Source organism: Taudactylus pleione, unplaced genomic scaffold (genome assembly GCF_031769625.1).
Source record: "Taudactylus pleione unplaced genomic scaffold, aTauple2 ptg000070l, whole genome shotgun sequence".
Taxonomy (NCBI): domain Eukaryota; kingdom Metazoa; phylum Chordata; class Amphibia; order Anura; family Myobatrachidae; genus Taudactylus; species Taudactylus pleione.
This window is the reverse complement of record NW_028284472.1, coordinates 19,830,052-19,851,490: the sequence shown is the minus strand read 5'-3', so window position 1 is coordinate 19,851,490 and position 21,439 is coordinate 19,830,052. Positions and strand designations below refer to the sequence as shown.

Sequence of the window (21,439 nt, the reverse complement as noted above, 5' to 3'; positions counted from 1 at the left end):
TGTGTCAAGTTACAAGAAAATCAACTGCTAGGAAAAAAAGATGATGTGGTTTCCTGTAAGCAGCGCTTCAAAAAAAATATATACATTATCGAGTGTTCTGACGTTATCTGAAGACACGAGCATCCAGCCCGTGCCGCTCTAACCGCAGCGGGTCGGAATGACCAATTGCAGTGTCAGGGAGCAGTTGTGTCAGATGTTTGCAGAGTAATAGGTCAACGTTCAGAAATGAGAGCCGCGGTGATTGAGTATCTGCATTGTGCATGGATTTGTACTGAAGTGAAGGCTTATGGGAAGTAAATAATTTCACGTCAAGCTGGCTTCTGACCAGGACACACCATTCATTAAACAAGTTTCAAGAGAGCCCATTCCCTGCAGCCAGCAAGGACAACCTCAGGGATAGTTTGTGGGAAATTGATAGCTTTCTCCCTAATGGACCCAGTTACCCATGTTGGATGTGCAAGACTGCTGAATATGAATCAGACCTCCCAAGGCTTTCACTAATCACGTCCATCTGTAAAAGCGTGCCAAGTGCCTTATAAAGACTTGACATGATTAGTTAAACTCCTCTATTATTATTATTGGTAAATATTCTCTAATATCTATTATTTCTTAATAGAAAAAAAAACCCCACCAATGATCTTTTTTTTATATATATATATTATTCTTGAAATATAGAGACAACTGTTATTTTTTAATGAAAATGGATTTTCCGCAGTCAATGCTGGGTTTGTATCCACCCCCCTCCATTTTGCATGTAATTTAGTTGATACTTTACAATTAATGGGGACCTTTACTAGTTAGGGGTCTATTTACTAAGCAGTGTTAGGAGACAGAGTGAAAAGTGATAAGGTGCCAGCCAATCAGCTCCCAACTGTCATCTCACAGGCTGTGTTTGAAAAATGACAGTTAGGACCTGATTGGCTGGCACCTTATCACTTTCTTATCACTTTTCACTCTGTCTCCTAACACTGCTTAGTGAATAGACCCCTTAGCCTCCATAATGATCTCCCAGCACCAGCGGGGGGCCTGTGAGACTGATGTAAACAGCACTTAGGGCAATCCAATCATGAGACAACTATGATTTCCAGTGCTGAGAGATCACCAGAGGCTGATCAGGAGATATTGCCACTAACCACAGGTACAAAAGCAGCACTGAAGTGAGCAAATAAAATAGTTCAGTTGGAAACTTACTTATAGTGGCAGAGTTATTTTTATTTTTTTTTACTTATATACGGCCATCTAATTTAGCAGTGCTGTACAATATCATATCAATATTCTCTATCACATACTAAGGTCCATTGCTGTCAGCTGCCAATTAACCTACTGGACCAGTATATTTTTGTTGGTGTGTGGGAGGAAACTGGAATACCTGGGGGAAACCCACGCAAACACAGGCAGCAATGCTAACCACTGTGCCACACGGTTGCCTACTCTCCTGAAAAGTCTGCAAATTTTCAGGGAGTTCTCTCAGGCTGCCATGATGGTAGACCACCCTCCTGACGGGCTGGGGTCGTGATGCGGTTAACTGCAAAATTGCGTCAACGTGGCCTCACCCATTGCTTTACGATGCCATGAAATTGGTGCATTTTGTGGCAGGGCCACGAGGACGCAAATTGCCACGCCCCCTGTAGCTGCCAATTGGAAAATCCAAGAGGGTAGACATTAATAGTTGGCAAGTATTTTAAACAAACTGATCCACAATTTAAGTCCATAATGATGGCAGTTATTTGAAAGAGTATCATTAAAACAATAATAATATTAATAATAATAACAAAAAAAACAGCTGTAACCCAACAGTAGATATGCATGGTTCAGGGGTACCTGGGTGCACACTCCGTCCGGGCCCCCCGGGAACTGAAACCTAAGTCAGTTCCACTGTGCATACATTAACCAGCTAGCAGGGTCCTGCATCATCAGGACAGTATCGCCAAGGAAGATGAGTATCGCAATACATGGGTGTCATATTAATGATAATTGACATGACCGGATGTTAATAAATACATCCCTGAATTTTGCAGGCAGTTAGGAACACAGTGTAAATCAGCATGCCCCATGATACACAAACCAGTGGCTGCCATCTGCCTGGGCATGCTGGTGTTAGTAGTTCCACGTCAGCTGACAAGTACAGCTTCCCAATGTCTGCTTTAACCACATCCTCAACTTGTTCCGTGTTTAGCTGATAGGAAAATAATATCACATCCTATTGATAAGCATCAGCACAAGGGTTCCATTAGATATGACAGCAATGAATTTGTTAAGCAGGTGCCATCTGTCATATTAAGGTGTCTGCTGCCAACCCAGCGATCTGGAGGGACATTGACCTGTACAGCGTGTTTAATGTAAATAACTAACTAGATTTCAGCTTTAGCCTGCATTTAGCAGACATTTACTGCTGACCTGGAGAGATGCAGAACACTGCACATTTTCATGTCTACACGCAGATACATGAAGAAACAATATGGAAAAATCAACACCATGGGTGTCCCCAGGGCAAGGATAGTTCAGTGAGCAGACAGTGACAGTGGGTTGGCTGCTGGCATTCGGTTCTGAGGACACCGAAAGCAATATAAGGTTACCACCTGTTTGGTTTTCATCCAGACCACCAGCGTTTGTGTTGTCCTCCCCTATTTTCCATTAGCTATTTTGGATTTTGTGGTCTTGCAGACCAGACACTTTATCCAGGACCCGTCACTTTTTAGATAAGTTGATATTTAGGTAGCGGCTTCTGTACAAGGTACCAGAAGTATCATAGCCAAAACATCATATAATGGATCAAAGATAAGAGAGAAAATCCTAAATCCAATTCAACTCTGCTTAAATTATACCTAACAACACGATAAAGAGATATCGAGATGGCGGATTTATTGTAACATTCAAATATATACATTTTTTTTGTTTATCCGTGGGTTTTTTTCGTTCAATTTGCTGCATTACATTAAAGTGTCCTAACTTAAGACAGAGTCATAATTTAACCTCAAAGAGCCGCCATTGGCGTTATAGATGGGTTAAGACCAAAACAAGGCTTAATTTGATTTAAATTTTAAAGCCCAAGTTTAGTTCCTCCTATTACCTGGAAATAGAGTAAGCTAGAAAACGTGAATGATGACATACGAAGTTTCATAACGTACATTAATACACACTGAAGTCAGCGTTTTTTATTCCATGTGTATAAATAAAGTTGTTGAAGTTAATATACACTTTTTTTTTAAATAACGTTGTTTTTATCCCCTCTTGTTTTCGTTCTTCTCTTCATTACCAAACTATTTTAATATTTGTTTACTCTTTCAGGCATTATCTGATGGTGAGAGTCACACACTGAGGCTTTAATGGCTCATTAGTTCACAGAGCACTAATTCACACTTCCCAATGCAGGCAATATCTTGATTTCAAATGATTTAGCACTTTATGCAGGAAAACAGACTTGAAAACTCCTTAAGGATGGCTGCTGGCTTCGTGTGGGAGATCCGGATGGCTCCCTCCCTCTCCCCTCTCCTCCGCTCTAACCATTTTGTCTGTCTATCTTGTCTCATATTCAGTTTTCAAAGCTGTGCCACTAAGGTCTTCCTTTTAGTGCCTGAAGGGAACAATATATTTTTAGAACAAAAAACGCTTTTATTATTTTTTATTTTATTTTTTTAACATATAACCTTGGAAAAAAAGATCAAATAGCCCGATGAAAGGACAACGTTTTTTATATATATATTTCTTCATGGTATATCAGAGCCTGTTTAAAGATCACAGGTCAAAGTGAGTGGAATCTAAAAGAAAAAAAAGCTAAAAGTATATTACTTTCTCTTCAAATCGTACAGCCCAGTGCGGCAGCGGCCCTTCATGTGCCTTACGGGGCTTAGGAGCTGTTAGAATAGCACAGCTTTGCTGCTCGTTTGATTGATTTGTTATCTTTTATTCTATCTTTGTGTTTCCCACAGCAGTGGAGGGTTCTTATATATTTTAAATATATATGTATTTTATTTTTCTTCTTTCAAACTCCAGTTTGGTCAAACTTTAAGCTAGTATATTATTCATTCATTTACATGCAGCTAAAAAAATGTAGGTTGGCACTAAAATGGACATTAAACAAAATAAACAAGAACACTAACTTATTTATGAATCAATTTACAATAAATTCAGTAATTAATGTATGTTTTTGACCCTTTTTTTTGCTTGGTAATATTTTATTTTTTAATGTTTTACTGGTCAGTGGTATAGAAACCACAAAACTAAATGCTGAAGGGAAAACCATTAATAAAACATGCATCTATTGGAATAAGCCTATAGGATTCCCTTTAAAGAAAAACAAAATAAGTAAAACAGCTAATAGCAATCATTGAAAGAGGCCAGCTGGTAGTCTCCATTTTATGTGACTTTAAATTTTAACTTTTTTTTTTTTTTCAAAAGTATTTTTAATCAACTTTGGTTTGTTATTCACAGTTATGACATCATTTTATATGCCTTTGAAATCTTGAGTACAATTGAATGACATGGAGGTTATTTTGAAATAAAAACAAAACACAATTTAGATTATTTTAATCCATTTTTTCACCCATGCAGATATTTTGTTATGTTCACTTAAGTAGAACAACATGTGCAATTAAAAAAAAATAATAATAATAATTTGAAGTCTGTAAAATAGCCATATTACTTTACAATTAACACAAATATTAAAAGTTAATTGATATGTATGTTTCTTCCTGAAGACAAAGGGAATTTTATAGATGACAAAAGCTTTGGGACTTAAATGTCAACTTTTTTTGTGGGTGGGTGGGGAGAAACTTTCTGAAAGAAAAGTTTCTGAAGTGGTGCTTCAGCTCTTGTTTCTCGTTACAAATACATATTCAAATACATCAACAATCTGCTTCAGTTGAGCAATTTTTAAAGCCTTTCTCTCTCTCTGTAATTAATGATCTCATTAAAATGTATTGTTTCCCTTTGAAAACTAACATTGTATCCCATTTTCATTAACGTTGCCTCATACTCCTTACGTTTGCAACCTTTAATGCATGAAAATGTAGATAACCATAGCAATAAAATGTTTTGGTTGGTTTATTTTTTTATTTTATTATTTTTTTTTTATCTGTGTTTGTTTCCAATTATTTATTTATTTATTTATTTATCTTTAATGAATTTAAAGACCCTTCTCTTTCAGATCCAGTAAGAAATCATTAGTTTTAATGTGACATATCATTTTCAATCTGCCTACGAATGAAGGCGTTTATGAAATGCAGGATGTAACTGTAGATCTGGTTTGTTGAGTTACTGGACAGAGCTTTAAAAATATTATTGTATTTGCCAGGTCATCGCGGGAGCAAGCTAAGAACGGAGAAAAACTGGAGCTGGCAATGTCCAATATCAATGCGGAAGTCTTAGAACTATTACTGGAATTTGTCTATACAGGTTCCCTAATCATAGATTCGGCCAATGCAAAAATTCTCTTGGAAGCGGCGAGCAAATTCCAGTTCCACACTTTCTGTAAAGTCTGCGTGTCGTTCTTAGGTAGGAGCATTGACACAAGAAAGAGTTGGGCACCACCTAATTCTAATTGTTTTTATATATGCATTACATTAAGGGGTCAATTCAATTACCCGCAAATTTCTTGTGCTGCAGATTTTTTGTGCACAGCTTCATAGGCCTATCCAGAGCAAGTCCAGGCCACGAGGGGCACTAGTTGCTGTTCCAGCAGTAATGTGGAAACATTGGTGAAAGGACAACTCTCGTCTTCCGTGGGTAATTGAATCCATCCCTTAAAGTGATATTTGTTAAATGATAAAGTGAATGTAAGTGAATTTTTTTGAAATGCAAAATATTGATAAATCAATTTGTTATAAAATTTGCAACTTAAATATAAATAGTACAGTATCAAAAAAATCTAAATAAACTAAAGAAAAATACAGTTAGTATTAGAGCTTTGTCAGGGGCAATAGAGACTTATGCTGGGTTCACCCTAGACGATGTGTGTACCCAGTGAGGCCAGATGCGACTAGACGATATATCCCATCTGATGCACGACATGTCATTCCCCCGCCATATCCAGAACCATGGTGTCGGGCGCCAGATCTTTGGATTGGCCTGCACTAAAGTCAGATCTGGAGATATGATGCACGGGAGCGCTTGATAGTGCATGCACACTAGACAATGTGGACGATTTGTCGTTCCGATTCGTTCCAGCGCGACAAATCGTCCAATATTTCGTCTAGTGTGCACCCATCTTTAGGGACCTTTTCTTTGCTATATTTGTCTAAGGCGTTATATTATATGAATCATATAAGAGCTGCAAAAAAAAAACAAAGGAATCAACTAAAATTGCCTTTTTGTTGTTGTTGTTGGAAAAGTCTACAAGAGTACTTCCTGTTACTGTGATTAGATTAATACTATAACTGCGAGGGCCCGGTCACACCTACCCACTGATGATGTGCTGTTCATGCACCAGAAAATGCATGATATCCCATTCTTGCCATTGCGTTCTCAATTTGTAATTCCACTTTGAACATGTTAGAATGTTGGCACAATGGGCCTGTTGCTGAGATGTACGCGATGCTGATATTTTTACAGATGAGCGATTATCAGTAAACTGTGCATGCGTCTACGTGGCACGGCGCATGCTTCAAGGTACATTACCGTAATCACCCGCATCGACCTTTTTATTCACAGTGTGACTGACAGTCAGGGGGCATTTGGGGGAGGTGACGGGGAGTGGTGGGCAAAGAACGCAGGCGTGTCACGATCATTCCGGGGACGGGGTCACATCCCACATCTGCAATCCCATACGCAAGAAAAAATGGCTCCGGCGTCTCAATTCCCGCAGCCATTCTGCATGACCACCGGGCTACTCAGAATACCGATAATAGAAGGAACTACCACCGATGCTGCGTCTTTCTACGGAGATGCTTGGATTTCCAAAAGCCGCCGGTGGGCCTCTCAATAACCTCGGCATCTATGACATTTGCCTATTGTAGCACAGCAGCTGTGTACGGGATCGCAGTGGCGTTAGTGTACATCTCTGAATCCCAATGTCATCATTTAAAGCGCACTACCAGTAACCGCAATGCATTGAAAGGTGCATTAATGATTCATTAAAAACTCATTGCTAAAACACGTATTTTTGTGAGTTTAGCCTATTTTACCAAGACTTACAGTATGTGTGACATAGCCCTCACAGGGACAGTATTTATATTTTACGGTCTACCCTCTGGTATGGATTTATAGTACTGGGATGTATAGGCATGAAGCCAATAATACTGTACACAATTCATCCTTTCACTGGTTTCCAGCTGGATGACTCAACATCTTCACACAAGGAGACTCTTTTTATGTGTCTTTCTTTTTATATGCACCTTCCAACTTTAAATTAGACCCTCTATATGGCAAAGGGTGGGCCAATAGGGTTTCAAAACCTAAGGAAGCAATAGCTTTTATATAGGTAGTATAATATATATATATATATATATATATATATACACACAAATAAGCAAACACCATGAAAGCACTTATGGTGTAGTAACTTCAATAGAACATTAATGATGTCTGCCTTTCTTTCACAATGTATATTTGTGAGCTTAGTGGGACTCTTATTCCTTTAAGGATACCCCTTCCAACGAATGCAGCCAAGTAACAAGGCCCACGGCCAATCATTGAATAGTATATCCGTTATTTCATGTAAAATGCTTTCACACCACACTGAACTTGTGCAGCAGCCCGAGATGTTATAAGTCCACTGGGAAACCTTTTGGGGATTAGACCTTTCGGCTGTATGCATGAATCAGTCACCTGTATTACCCAACGCGTTTCATTGTGTCAGCGATTTCTACAGGGTGTAGTTTAGCAAGGGGTGTCTGCACAATGTTCAAACAAAGAACTCCTTTTTCATGCAAACCTGCTTCCTAATGCTTAGTGAAACATCATTCATGTTTTATTGAAGTTACTACGCCACAAGCGCCCTCTTGGTGTTTGTGTATGTGACCTACAGTATTGTAGGTCCGAACTAGCAGGGGCCTAACAAGAAGTGCAGCTACATTGTTGAAAATAAATCAGCTCCCACAAACAAGGACAATTTTCGATTTTGGCTCAGGATAATGGCTTTGTGAACAAAAAAAAAATAATTATATATATATATATATCTATGGTACATGTTAATCCTCAACTTTCATATCACAAAAAAAAATATATTAGTGTTTTTCTCTAAAGAGAATCAAATAGAACAGAACGCACAACGCTGGTTAGAATTAAGAATTTTAGTACGTAAATACATTCCATAAAAGAGAGTCATTTTTGGTGTTGTTTTTATGCAGAAAAACAGCTGACTGCCAACAACTGCCTGGGCATACTGGCCATGGCGGAAGCCATGCAGTGCGTGGAGCTCTATAACATGGCCAAAGCCTACGCCCTGCAGAATTTCCCAGAGGTGGCCAACCAGGACGAGATCCTGAATATATCCAGAGACGACTTTGTCTCCTACATTTCCAACGACAGCCTGAACACTAAGGCCGAGGAGCTGGTGTACGAGACAGTGATCAAATGGATAAAGAAGGAGCCGACAAGGAGAGCACAGGTAGGGCTGATGCGTTACTTCCTAACTCTCAGACTGTCTGTAGAACAGATACAGTGCATCCTCGTGCCAAATGACTTCCGTTATTATCATCATCATAAGTAACAGTACATAGCTAGTGATGACTTGCTGGAGCGGTGTGCGCGGGTAATCATAAAGATAGAAAACAAGCCTGGTCCCCATTATTCAGCTCAAATATAGAGAGCGATATTAAGGATGACTCCATTTTTGGGAAGACCTCTGTTTTTCCTATTACTGGTTACATAGTAGGAACATCTCTCCAGGATGCAAGTCATGTCTGACATATTTATTTCTGGCGCATGCGCTCTGCCTTAACGGAGCATTGGTGGTTGCTAGTGATCGGAATGCAGCTCGTCCAACACAGCGCAGTGCATTCCGCGCAACTGGCTTGAGTATGAGTATATTACGCTGAAGGGTCCAAAACTACTGGGTCTTAATGGAACCGGAGCAGTTTTTGTCCCCAAAGATTGCAAGGAGATTTGACCTTTTCATTTACAATATAATAATATTGGTTATAATAATATAATAATAAAACGGTATTCAGATATATATTATAAAGCAAAAATGCCCTAACAGTCTGGACGACCTTCTTCAAATGCACCCTCCGCCCTAACAAAAACACGGACCATGGTCGTCGGAGTGGGAGGGCCTGCCCCGCCCCAAGCATCTGAAATGCGCAGCGGCCGCGGGCGGTCAGGGGCTGTGCTTTATAGCATTAGGCAGCACCACACGGAGGAGGAGATGTTATGTGCGGTCTTTAAGTTAAAACACTGCACAGGGTATCGGTGAAAGCCGGACCGGACAAGATTCCAGAACGCGGGACTGGGACAGCTCCCTGCAGCGACCTCTTCTGCTGAGGAGCTGTCAGCTGCATAATGCGAGTCCCCGTCCGGGGGGTGTGTCAGTGACAGGCAGGGTGCATTCATTATAGCAGCTCCTTGCCGGACCAGATGCCGGGACGCCGGAACGGACCAGCTCTGCTGCTAAGAAGCTGTGTCCGGGGATTGTGTAGTGACAGCCTGTCACCGGGGGGGAGGGAGAGATTACAGCCGGCTCCCTCGGACAGACAACGCGTTCTGGCGTCCTGGCATCTGGTCCGGCAGGGAGCACTGTAATGATCGATCCCTGCCTGTCACTGACACACCCCCCGGACGGGGACTCATTATACAGCTGACAGCTCCTCAGCAGCAGAGGTCGCTGCAGGGAGCTGTCCCAGTCCGGCGTTCTGGAATCTTGTCCGGTCCGGCTTTCACCTAATCCCCACTGCACATTACACCTCCTCCTGCATGCGATGCAGGGTCTGAGCAACCTAATGCTATAATGCACAGCCCCTGACCACCCAGCGCATTGTACATACAAAAACATATTCTTTTTTTCAGCAAAGCTACTGAGAGAAGCTGACTGGCGCGTGTGCAAAATGTAAGCAAGCGCAGGTTACACAGCTGAATGAAGGAGAGGGCGATTTGACAGATAGGTGAATTAACACTCTCTCTCTTGGGAAAAATCAGATTATGATACATGTGGGTGGTGTCAGGACCTGTTTCGCCTCGATAATGGGCAAAGCAGGTCCAGACAATTACCGATCGTTACCCGCATTATCATACATCTCCCCCAGAGTTGGTTTCATATGATAAGTATTGTAGCTTAACTGCAATCAGTTACACACTATGGGCCTGATTCAGAGCCGGACGCTCTGACCAGAGCGCTCGCTCTGAATCAGGGCCCTCCTCCATGAAAATGGAGCGGCCTCCTGGCCGCTCGCATAGCTGTGGGTGACCACCCACAGCATATGCGAGCGGCCAAAAAGATGGTCGCGATGGTTTTGACCATCGCGACCATCGGACTTGAGACGGAGACCCTGCGGTAGGGTCTCCCTGCCACAAGCCCTGGAGTGATTTTGGCTCTATCAGAGCCAAAATCACTCCCACTGACATCACTAGTGATGTCAGTGGGGCCGGCTTCAGACGGTAGGCGTTCCCATGGGAGCATTGACAGCACGCCCCCTTTGGTGCGAGACCCGGAGCGATGGAAAGCCCGTCGCTCCCCGGGTCTCGCGCATGCTCAGTGGGGAACATCGACCCGCTTGCGAGCGTACTGCCGCTCGCGAGCATGTCTGAATGACCCCCAATGCTTCTCCCCATGTCCTAGTTCATGCAGTACATGTCATCTATTACCGAACAAATATCACTGTATCAATATTATACTTCCTGACGTCCATCACCCGGACCGGTCATACCCAAACTTTTTTTTTAGACTTCTTTTCTTTGAACTAAAGAATCCGGGGGAAAATCGAATGACTTGTAATTTCTTTCATCCTTCTAAACTTTCCTTCATTGCAAAATATATCCGTCATTTTTTTCCTGAGCGGCGCTATAACTCTATCTTTATTGTAGTGTTATAAAAATCGCTGCTCGGCTCCTGACTCAGTAACTCACGGCTCCCCGGTAAAAAGACATTATAAATTGTATATTCCCCAGCATCTGTCATTATGCCTTCTGTAGGCAACTTCTCCTGGAGTCCTGTGGACTGTGTGTGACGTGTGTGATCCTTCGTTGTGTCACATCCCTTTCCCCACGGCTGGGTTTGGTAATTAATACATTTGGTTGGAAAGTCTGTAAGATTTAGCTTATTGCGCAACTTTGAATTTCAGCAAATCATTTAATAACATGGTGCACATATATTCTTTGTCGTTTTTGCCCTAGTTAAGCAACATATAGACAGACAGGTAAATTGGATAAGACATCCTTCTCCACTGGGCCTATATAGTGAGGGCAGTCCTGATTTCAGGACAGCTTTGTAGGAAGTGGGAGCCATGGGATTGATTCAGAGATGGGCGCTTTTGCACAGCTCTGCGATAACATGCTAATGCCGCAAGAGGCGCCTTGTGTAATGAGACGCCTCCTGCCGGCTTATGTGATCCGCAACTACGTCGGAAGATGCAGTCTCGGATGATTCAGTGGGTCATCTGAGTGACCTTCATGTTACTCAGTATGGCCTGGGGTTTCACGCAGCTGAACACAGTGAAGCTGTGTACAAGGATGCAGCCACTGGCTTCAGCATGCCCAGAAAACGCCCCCGTTATCCAGGATGCTGCCTGACGCTGCCCCCAAACGGCCGCAGCTTGTCAATCAGGCTGCGGCGTCCGATCCTTGCAACCAATCTCGCAGAAGGAGATTGGCGCAGATCTCCAAACATCCGAGTTCTAGGTACACCATTGGGTTTGCGTAAAACTTTGAATTAGCCCCTGTGTCCCGCCCACTCACGAGAAAGAATAAGCGCTGAGTAACTATATAAATGTTCTCATTTGCTGTTACTGTTGTTTCTGACAAAGATAAATTGTCAAATTTCTTCATAGAAAACAATCAAGCTGTGGTGAATGGGTGTTTTGAGGGGTGGGGGCAGGGCCGTAATGAAGGGGTGAAGCCAATGCCATCCAGGACACAAGGAGGCGGCATGGTCGCTGCCCCGATGTCATCCTTTTCCAGATTGTGGGGTGTCTGGAATCTGGATAGGCACCATGCTACATAGGGTGCAGCCTTAGGATGCACCCAGCAGCCATCTTTCTGCTCCCACCTTTTGTACTGTAATGTGCGTTGGACCGGGGGGTCGGGGAGAGGGGAATTTGGTTTATGGGACATATGCTATGGCAATGGAGTTGGATAAGGGCTAGCCTACCATCTCAAAAGTGCCAGACACTCCCCTGAGGCTGTGGCCACACCTCCATTGCAATGTGGCCATGCCCCCTGTCCTGATTGCCAGCACTCTTAAATTGGGAGGTATGATAAAGTTCTGTAGCCATAGCAACCAGACTGTGGGGGAGATTTATCAAAGCTTGGAGAGCGATAAAGTGGATGGAGAATGGACATAAAGCACAGCCTGTAAGGTGACAGAAGCTCATTAGTTAGTACTTCTCTCTCTCAACTTTATCTTTCTCCAACCTTTGATAAACCTCCCCCTCTGTCTTTTTTTTTTTCAATTGCAGTCAAGAAAAATTTAAAAAGCATCTGTTTGCTAGAAACAACACTACATTTCTATTTGCACTGGTTATTTACTAATCCGATACCTGTCTTTATTGTCTGACTTGCACTAGACAAGATAAAAGCTAATTGCGATTTGGGCAATGTTAGTAGATAGCCCTCTTTGTGTTGACGGCATGGAACGAGTGCGGCGGAGGAAATTAAGTTTAAACCAAACCCGTGGCTGTACGTGTGTGTCAGTCATGCTGATGCACAGACATATTGTCAGTAATATCTACAATCTTGTATTCAGTGCCCCACAGAGTTCCCCCTTCAAAGGTGCACGGAGGTGGACACGTCGCACTCTAATCCCTAAATGATATTTAATGCTGTTTGAATGAACAGAAGAATAAAAATGCACATTATAATGCTGTAATTACCAGATGTACCTATCCCAGCATTGTTAAAATAAAATAAAAAAACATGCTTTAAACACCGTTATTACCCACAAACCAGTTATTATTTTCTCAGAACTTTTGCCATGTTCCCATGGTAACCAGGTTATTTAATTTCCTATTATTGGATTACCCCTTTAAACATACCGTTAATGACATCGGCAACACCATAGTAACCCATGTGGTTCATTTATAGGAGAAGTCATCAGTTAGTCATTCACAGAATAAAAGATCTCAAGTTCTGCAACACGATTGTACTGACTGTCAGATGTCATTACTAATAATTACTAGCTGTTCCTAATGTGTTTTATACCATATGTATGTTACACCACAAAATAGTAAGACAGCGGTGATGACCAGCAAACATTGAAACTAGGAATCATGTTTAGCAAATCTATTCTTTGTCATATGTTGTTGATATACTGTATATATATATATATATATATATATATATATATATAAATATATATATATATATACAACCATGGCCAAAAGTTTTGAGAATGACACAAGTATTGGTTTTCACAAAGTTCGCTGCTTCAGTGTTTTTAGACATTTTTGTCAGATGTCACTATGATATACTGAAGTAACATTACAAGCATTTCATAAGTGTCAAAGGCTTTTATTGACAATTACATTAAGTTTATGCAAAGAGTCAATATTTGCAGCAGTGGCGTAACTTCATCCCAGGTGCCCGGAGGCAAGATTAATGTTGGTGCCCCCCCCCCCAAATTAAAATGTACCACCCCACCAGCACCTATGCCAGCTCCAGCTGCCGCCCCCCTATGCAGTTCCCCCAGTAGTGGTCCCCCTGTGCAGTGCCCTCTGTAGAGGTCCCCCTATGCAGTGCCACCTATGTAGTGCCCCCCAGTAATGGTCCCCCTTTGCAGTGCCCCAGTAGTAAGGGCCCCTGTAGTGCCCCCAGTAGTAAGCCCCCTGTAGTGCCCCCTGTAGTAAGCCTCAATAATGCCCCCTGTAGTAAGCCCCCATAATGCCCCCTGTAGTAAGCCCCCTGTAATGCCCCCTGTAGAAAGCCCCCTGTAGTAAGCCCCCTGTAGTAAGCCCCCATAATACCCCCTGTAGTAAGCCCCCTGTAATAAGCCGCCGTAATGCCCCCTGTAGTGCTCCCAGTAATGCCCCCTGTAGTGAGCCCCCAGTAATGCCCCCTGTAGTGAGCCACTAATAATGCCCCCTGTAGTGAGCTCCCTCCGCGAGCACACACACATACAAAAAAAACCCCAAAACAATACTTACCTGAAACCCCGCTCCAGTGCTGCTGCCTTCCGTCTCCGGCGCCCGCTCCTCTGAACTATGGGAGTGGTGTCATGACATCACTCCCAAAGTGCATTGTGGGACCTGGAAGCGGAGCTCAGGAGTGAGCTCCGTTCCTCCGGCTGCCGCCGGGGGGAAAGATGGAGCCGGGCGCCCGCTGGTAACACACTCAGCGGGCGCCCGGCAAATAGGGGGTGTGACCGCACCCCCGTATTGACGCCGCTGGAGGTGGAGCGCCGATCAGCGGTGCTCCATCTTCATAGCAGTGCCCGGAACGGCTTGGGGGTCAATGGAGCCAGGTACCCCCTTAAGGGCTGGAGCCTGGCGGCAAATGACTCCATTGTCTCCGGGAGTTCCGCCACTGATTTGCAGTGTTGACCCTTCTTTTTCGAGACCTCTAAAATGCGCCCTGGCATGCTGTCAATCAACTTCTGGGCCACATACTGACTGATGGCCACCCATTTTTGTCTAATTTTTTCAGAATTTGTGGGTTTTTGTTTGCTTTACTGTTGGATGACACAGGACTGATGGTAGTGCTCACCTTTCCTTCCCTGGACAAGCGTTTTTCCAGATGCCCCAAACAATTTGAAAGGGGATTCATCAGAGAAAATAACTTTACCCCAGTCCTCAGCAGTCCAATCCCTGTACCTTTTGCAGAATATCAGTCTGTCCCTGATGTTTTTCCTGGAGAGAAGTGGCTTCTTTGCTGCCCTTCTTGACACCGGGCCATCCTCCAAAAGTCTTCGTCCTGTGCCATGCCAACAGTAAAGCATTCATGTGTGGGGTAGCTTCTCACCCAAGGGAGTGGAATCACTCACAATTTTGCCTATGAACACAGCCATGAATAAAGAATGGTACCAAAACATCCTCCAAGAGCAACTTCTCCAAACCATCCAAGAACAGTTTGGTGATGAACAATACCTTTTCCAGCATGATGGAGCACCTTGCCATAAGGCAAAAGTGATAACTAAGTGGCTCGTGGAACAAAACATCGAAGTTTTGGGTCCATACCCAGGAAACTCCCCAGACCTTAATCCCATTGAGAACTTGTGGTCAGCCCTCAAGAGGCGGGTGGACAAACAAAACCCCACAAATTCTGACAAACTTCAAGCATTGGTTAGGCAAGAATGGGCGGCCATCAGTCAGTATGTGGACCAGAATCTGATTGACAGCATGCCAGGGCGAATTGCAGAGGTTTTGAAAAAGAAGGGTCAACACTGCAAATATTGACTCTTTGCATAAACCTAATGTAATTGTCAATAAAAGCCTTTGACACTTATGAACTGCTTGTAATTTTACTTCAGTATACCATAGTAACATCTGCCAAAAAGTTCTAAAAACACTGAAGCAGCAAACTTTATGAAAACCAATACTTGTGTCATTCTCACAACTTTTGGCCAAGGCCATATATATATATATATATATATTTATTTATTTATTTATATATTTATATGCATATACTGTGTCTACTATATATATAAATGATAAGTTTGTTTGTTGGCAAATATCTTCCACAGTTTTCAAGTTACAGCTGCCAAATCTTACATAGTTATTTAGTATAAAAAAGTAAGCTATTAGACCACATAGCGACAACACGGCAATGCGACAAAGCAACAGAGCGACAAATCTTATATAGAAAATTCATTGGTCTGTTTGTTTGTTTGTCTCTCTGTCCAGTTATGCATTCAGACACCCCTGCACTGATTGGGATGAAACCAATGTGAGATGCTCCTGTTGGTTCCTGGCCAGGTTTTAAGGGGGTTAGGGTTCCGGTCGGACCTCTCGTTGGTGTATGCTGGGCAGAACTTTGACCCGGGGAGCCTGTTCTGAGCCTTCCACTGTATGAATTTTTTATGAAAACTTCACAGAGTAGTAACATTGGATCCCAGAAGACATACTAGGGGGTTGCTAGTGTTTGCAGGAAAGAGCTTTGACCCGGGGAGCCTGTTCTGGGCCTTCCATTGGATGGATTTGGATGAAATCTTCACAGAGGGCTGGCATTTGGTCTGGGATGTCTAATGGAGTAGTTGTGGTCCGTGTTGAACATAACGGCAGAGTCCGCAGGGCAGAACTTTGACCCAGGGAGCCGGTTTTGGGCCTTCTTTGAACGACATCACATAATAAAATGTAATAACTTGAAGATGCACCCCTGCACTGATTGGGATGAAACCAACGTGAGGTGTCCATTTGGATCCTGGCCAGGTTCTAGGTGGTTGAGGACCCAGTTGGACCTCCCGTTGGTGTACGCTGGGCAGAACTTTGACCCAGGGAGCCTGTTCTGATCCAGTGGAAGGCCTAGAACAGGCTCCCCGGGTCAAAGTACTGCCCACTGTTGTACACCAACGGTAATTTTTATTTAATCAAATCTTATACATATATAAATCCTCCTAGCCCAGTAACCAGGGGCGTAGAGAGCCGCGCCTGGCCCAGGGAAGGGGTGTGGTCTATTCATGAGAGGCGCAGCTATGCCCCCTATCGATAAAATGTTTTGTTTTTTTTAAAAAATCTTTGCGGTGCTGGCAAGGGGGCACCATGAGCTCCTCAGCGCAAAGCCAGAGGGGGGCACGATCAGTGTGATCGCTCCCCCTCACAGGCATAGGAGACTGCTGCACGTGCTGGGCTGCTGTGAGGTAAGAGGAAGGGGGGGGCAGCCCCGGGCCCCTCCAGCAAGCCCAGTCCAGGGGTAATTAGTACCCACTCCCCATGTGGAAAAAAAAAATTTTTTTACTTTACTACATTTTATCAGGAGAATATTAAATATATACTTTTTTATTCATTCATGTAATAACGTTTATTTCACTTATATATCAAAATGCTAATTGGTAGAGTACACCATTTGTGCGCCCTATAAGACCCAACCTACAATTATCAATTTCTTTCATTATCTATTATTGGAGATAATTTCCTATGTATTACTTTTAGATCTATGCTATAGCGCTTATCTATATTGGTGTTTAGAAAATCACTTTCAGACCTGAACTACGCAATTTGCAGGAAGCCAAATAAAAAGAAATTAAAAATGTTTTGTTACACTTCTGACGTTACATGTCGGTGTCACATGGCACAGGAGGGGTTAATTCTTGAGCATTTTGTGTAAGATAGCTAAATGCACAGCAAAGATCGGGATTCCCCAGCTGGGGTAAAGCCAACGTGAGGCGGTGTAACCTATAACCAGCTGCAGCACAGCAACAGAAATAAAGCACCTTAGCACTGTTTTGACTCGAGGTACATACACACAATGATTTTTTGAACGATTATCGATAACGATATTGTTGATCGTTCAATCATTGAAAAATCGTTCACTTTCTGAGTTAAAACGACGAACGATTATCGTTCATGCGTGTTCATGTTTGTAGTTCAGTCAGACTGACCAACTCAACGATTTTCAGTAAGGGAATATGCAAAAATCATTTGTAGTTCAAAAAAATCGTTCATTACATTTAGTAAATGAACAATTTTAGTAAACGATTTTCGTTAATTTTTCCCTTGAAAAAATGAACTAAAATCGTTCATTTACTAAATCGTTGTGTGTGTGTGTGCAGCTGTACAGTTTAAACCGTTTCCTGTTTTAGGCTATGCTGTCAGAAGATTGAAGGGCTTTAGTTTATCGGTTCCAAGATGTTGTTTTGGAAGCTCCTGGCAAGTACCGTTATGGCTGCCGAAATGTTACGTAAGCCTCTTACATGCTCCTTTACTGAACCAGAGGAACAAATTTAAAAACCTTAAGATGCTGGCCAAGAGAAATTAGTTTTCTGGTCTTCGGGCATTTTAAGAAACTTTTCCTGCAAACGTGTTACTTTAGTTTGAGCACATACATTTAGCATTATAAGATTCATTGGCTGCAAGATGTCATTAATCCTTTTTTTTGTAAAGCCATGAATTTTATATATTATACAATATTGGGGTTTTTTTCAGAATATTTTATTATAGAACTGCAGATAAAATACAAACTTTCAAAGGTTGTAACACAATCCAAAATTACAAAAGTTTGTGTTTTGTCAAAGAAACAAAGTAATATACATTCTGTCACGAAATCAATAGTCCTATAACAACTAATTTGTGCACGCCCATGCAACAGCGTTACAACGGACAGACACTCCTGCGTTTCCACGACCACACCCAGCATACAGTAGGAGGCTACTACAAGCCATATAATCATTACTGCATTTATAGTGATCATACCCACTAATGTAGGGGACATAGGGTGACACACAGGGGTGGGTTAGGATCACAGTTAGAAGGCTTTAATAAAGAGCCCATAGTAAGCTTTGGATAGAGGTGGAGTGTCTGGTTGGGGGAGGTAGAGAGTTCCAGTGAACAGATTAAATCCTCCAGGCAGCAGTGGGATGAGTTACCAGTTAGGAAAAGAGGAAGGGGAAGGGGGGAGATGACTGGGTGAGCGCTTTTATAGGTGAGAGTGAAGAGTTTGAATTGGGTTATGTAGGGGAGGGCAAGGTAGTGTAGGGCCTGGCAGAGAGGGGCGGCAGAAGCAGTTCAGTTGGAGCCAGGTGAAAATCCGGAAGTCCAGGTAAGGGGAGGTTGCAATAAATAGCATGTGACAAGGGTAGTGTCATGATGTGAGGAGCGATGCAACAGAAAGCCACAGACAGAGTGTAACGGGGGAGGGTTCTATTAGTGGTGATGTTTAGTCCCGGGGCTAGATCGATGAGTAGCAAAAATGCAGTCAGAGCTCATAAAAAACCCTGTTTTCGGAGTTTTGGCAGCATTTCTCATATGCACCAAGCTCCAGAAAAGCAGAACTTTCAGGAGTTTGGTCCCGGTAGACAATCTACAGATGGCGTTGCCTAATTGAAGCCTATGGGCTTCTTTTTGGAGGATTCGCTGAGAGAGGTCCAATAGGATTCCCCCCATGGTCCCCCGTGGCTTGCTCGTGCACTGGCCAACATCCGCGTATGCACAGAAGGACACCAGAGTGACTTCTGGGTAATAAATCCGGAAGTCCCCACACTGCAAAGCACAGCTCTAATCGGAAGAGCTGTCCTTTACTTAAATGTTCACGCATACAGCGTTACTAAATGCCGGTATGCATGCGATCAGCGGTGGAATGCATCGTATCCAAAATGTGATGCTTGATGCATTCAGGGCCATTGAGAGCCTGACCGGGCCCGGGTAATGGAGGGGGCGTGGCCTAATCGTGGGAGGCGTGGCCACGCCCCCGTGAGAAAAAAAATCATTACTTTTTCGGCGCTGCGCGCTGGAGAGGGGGGCGCTGTAAGTCCCCCAGCCCGGTGCTAAGCAGGGGGGGGGCGCGATCAGTGTGATCGCTCCCCCCCGCAACCATAGGAGACTGCTCCGGCTGCTGCAGCAGCCGCGAGCAGTCTGACACAGCAGCCCAGCAAAAGCTGTGTGCCCATGGATGCATTCCAATCCCAATGTGAAGCTGCGCACATCACCGCTTATTACTGTACCTCTCTATTCCGTGCAAAGAATAATCTGCGCCCTTGGTGGCCACACGGTCAGAATGCAGACATCGAGCGGCCATCGCTGCTAACTGAATTGCTCCCATATAGTGAAACGAGCAGGGTCCTCCAGCAGCACAAAGGAGAGATGTGAGGCTCAGGGTAAACTCATGTATAGGTATTGCAGTGTTAAAGACAAACCTATATGGGATGAGTTTTATGCATTCATCTGGGTATTGTTAGGCAATGGGCCTGATTCAGAGCCGCTCGTAAGCGGCCGCTCGTTCGTTCCGAGCGATGTTTGCCCAACTGCGCATGCGTACGGATCGTAATACGCATGCGCGAACCAGTCAGTGCGGCCGAAAATCATTTGTTCGCTAAATAGCGAATGCCTGCTAATTTCAGTGACAGGAGGAGGCGTATGTGGGTGGTAACAGGGGAAGGTGCTTGAAAACGGGGAGTGGAGATCAGAACGCAGGCGTGCTTAAAGGTCAAAACAGGCGTTTTATGGGTGTGCATAATTAATACAGCAGCGTCATTGACCACGTCACTTGTTTTTTTTTTACTCAGAACTGTGCACAAAATAGCGGTTGAAAAAAACAGCCACAAGAATAGCGAGCAGTTCATACGCTGTTCGATGTACTCGATTAATCTAATAAATAGCGGACATGACGTATGGTGCGAGCGGTCAGGGGGCGTATTTTTCAAAATTACAACCGCAAGTTTTGCTCGCTCGTTCAGACTTAGAGGCGTGAACAGACCGCAATTAGCGAACGGTTCATTTGAATAGCCACCCCTTGTTTTAGAACGAACGACTGCAAATAGCGAGCGGCTCTGAATGAGGGCAATGTTCCTTAAATGACACCCTAAAACTTTAAAAAGTTCCTTTGCAGGCAGTGGGCCTGATTCTAAGTGGCACGTAATGCTAATGCCATTCTAAACACCTGCTACAAGCAGAACACTAATTCAACTATACGCCTGTATTCTGAGTCCTAAGCATATATGCGATGGCACCACGCCATCCTCCGTCTGCGAGAGCAGCTGACATCGCTATGACAGAATCAGGGCCAATAGCAGCTACACATTCAGCACCTTGGACAGAGGCACCAATTATTTGTTATTGTCAGAATTCTTTTGTCACCATGCAAATAATAATGGAGCGTACACACGGTCAGATTTGTCAGACTTGTCAGATTTGTCAGATGAACGATTGAACGATTAAACGATCTGAACGATTTGAACGATTTTAACAAAGTTTTGAACGATTTGAACGATTTGAACGATTGAACGATTTTTGACTGCATTAAAATGAATGGAATCGTCCAAGTCTGACTGCAAACCCATCAGATGACAGAAATCGTTATCTGACCATCGGGAACGCGCATCGTTGATCGTCCATCGTTCAGGCATGTCAGATATGAACGATTTTCCTTCAGATATGAACGACTGAACGATTTTTAAATCGTTATCGTTCATATCTGAAGGAAAAATCTGATCGTGTGTATGCACCATAGTTTTAAATCAAAAGCAACAAAATATCATTTCGGTATCGTAATGAACAATCTCCATTGATTTCCTTTTAACAGAACAATAAAACAAAATGGCAAACTATTATAATTACGTCGCTCTAAGCTGAATAGAAGTGATCATTTTAAATATATCAGTATTTATTCACATAAGGGCATTGGAAAAAAAATATATATATGCATATTAAAATAAATTAGAAAACATCTTCTGTTATTATGAGCGAGAGTTGGTCCTTACGGTAAGGTT

At 43.1% G+C, this 21,439-nt stretch overlaps 1 protein-coding gene across 1 annotated transcript in view; it reads left to right on the top strand.

Moving 5' to 3' along the window:
• KLHL29 (kelch like family member 29) overlaps positions 1 to 21,439 on the top strand; it is a 926,340-nt gene that overhangs the window by 759,487 nt on the left and 145,414 nt on the right. The window contains exons 7-8 of the mRNA XM_088467301.1: positions 5,294 to 5,493; positions 8,286 to 8,545. Coding sequence (XP_088323427.1) covers positions 5,294 to 5,493; positions 8,286 to 8,545 — 460 coding nt within the window. The remainder of the gene's footprint in view (positions 1 to 5,293; positions 5,494 to 8,285; positions 8,546 to 21,439) is intronic.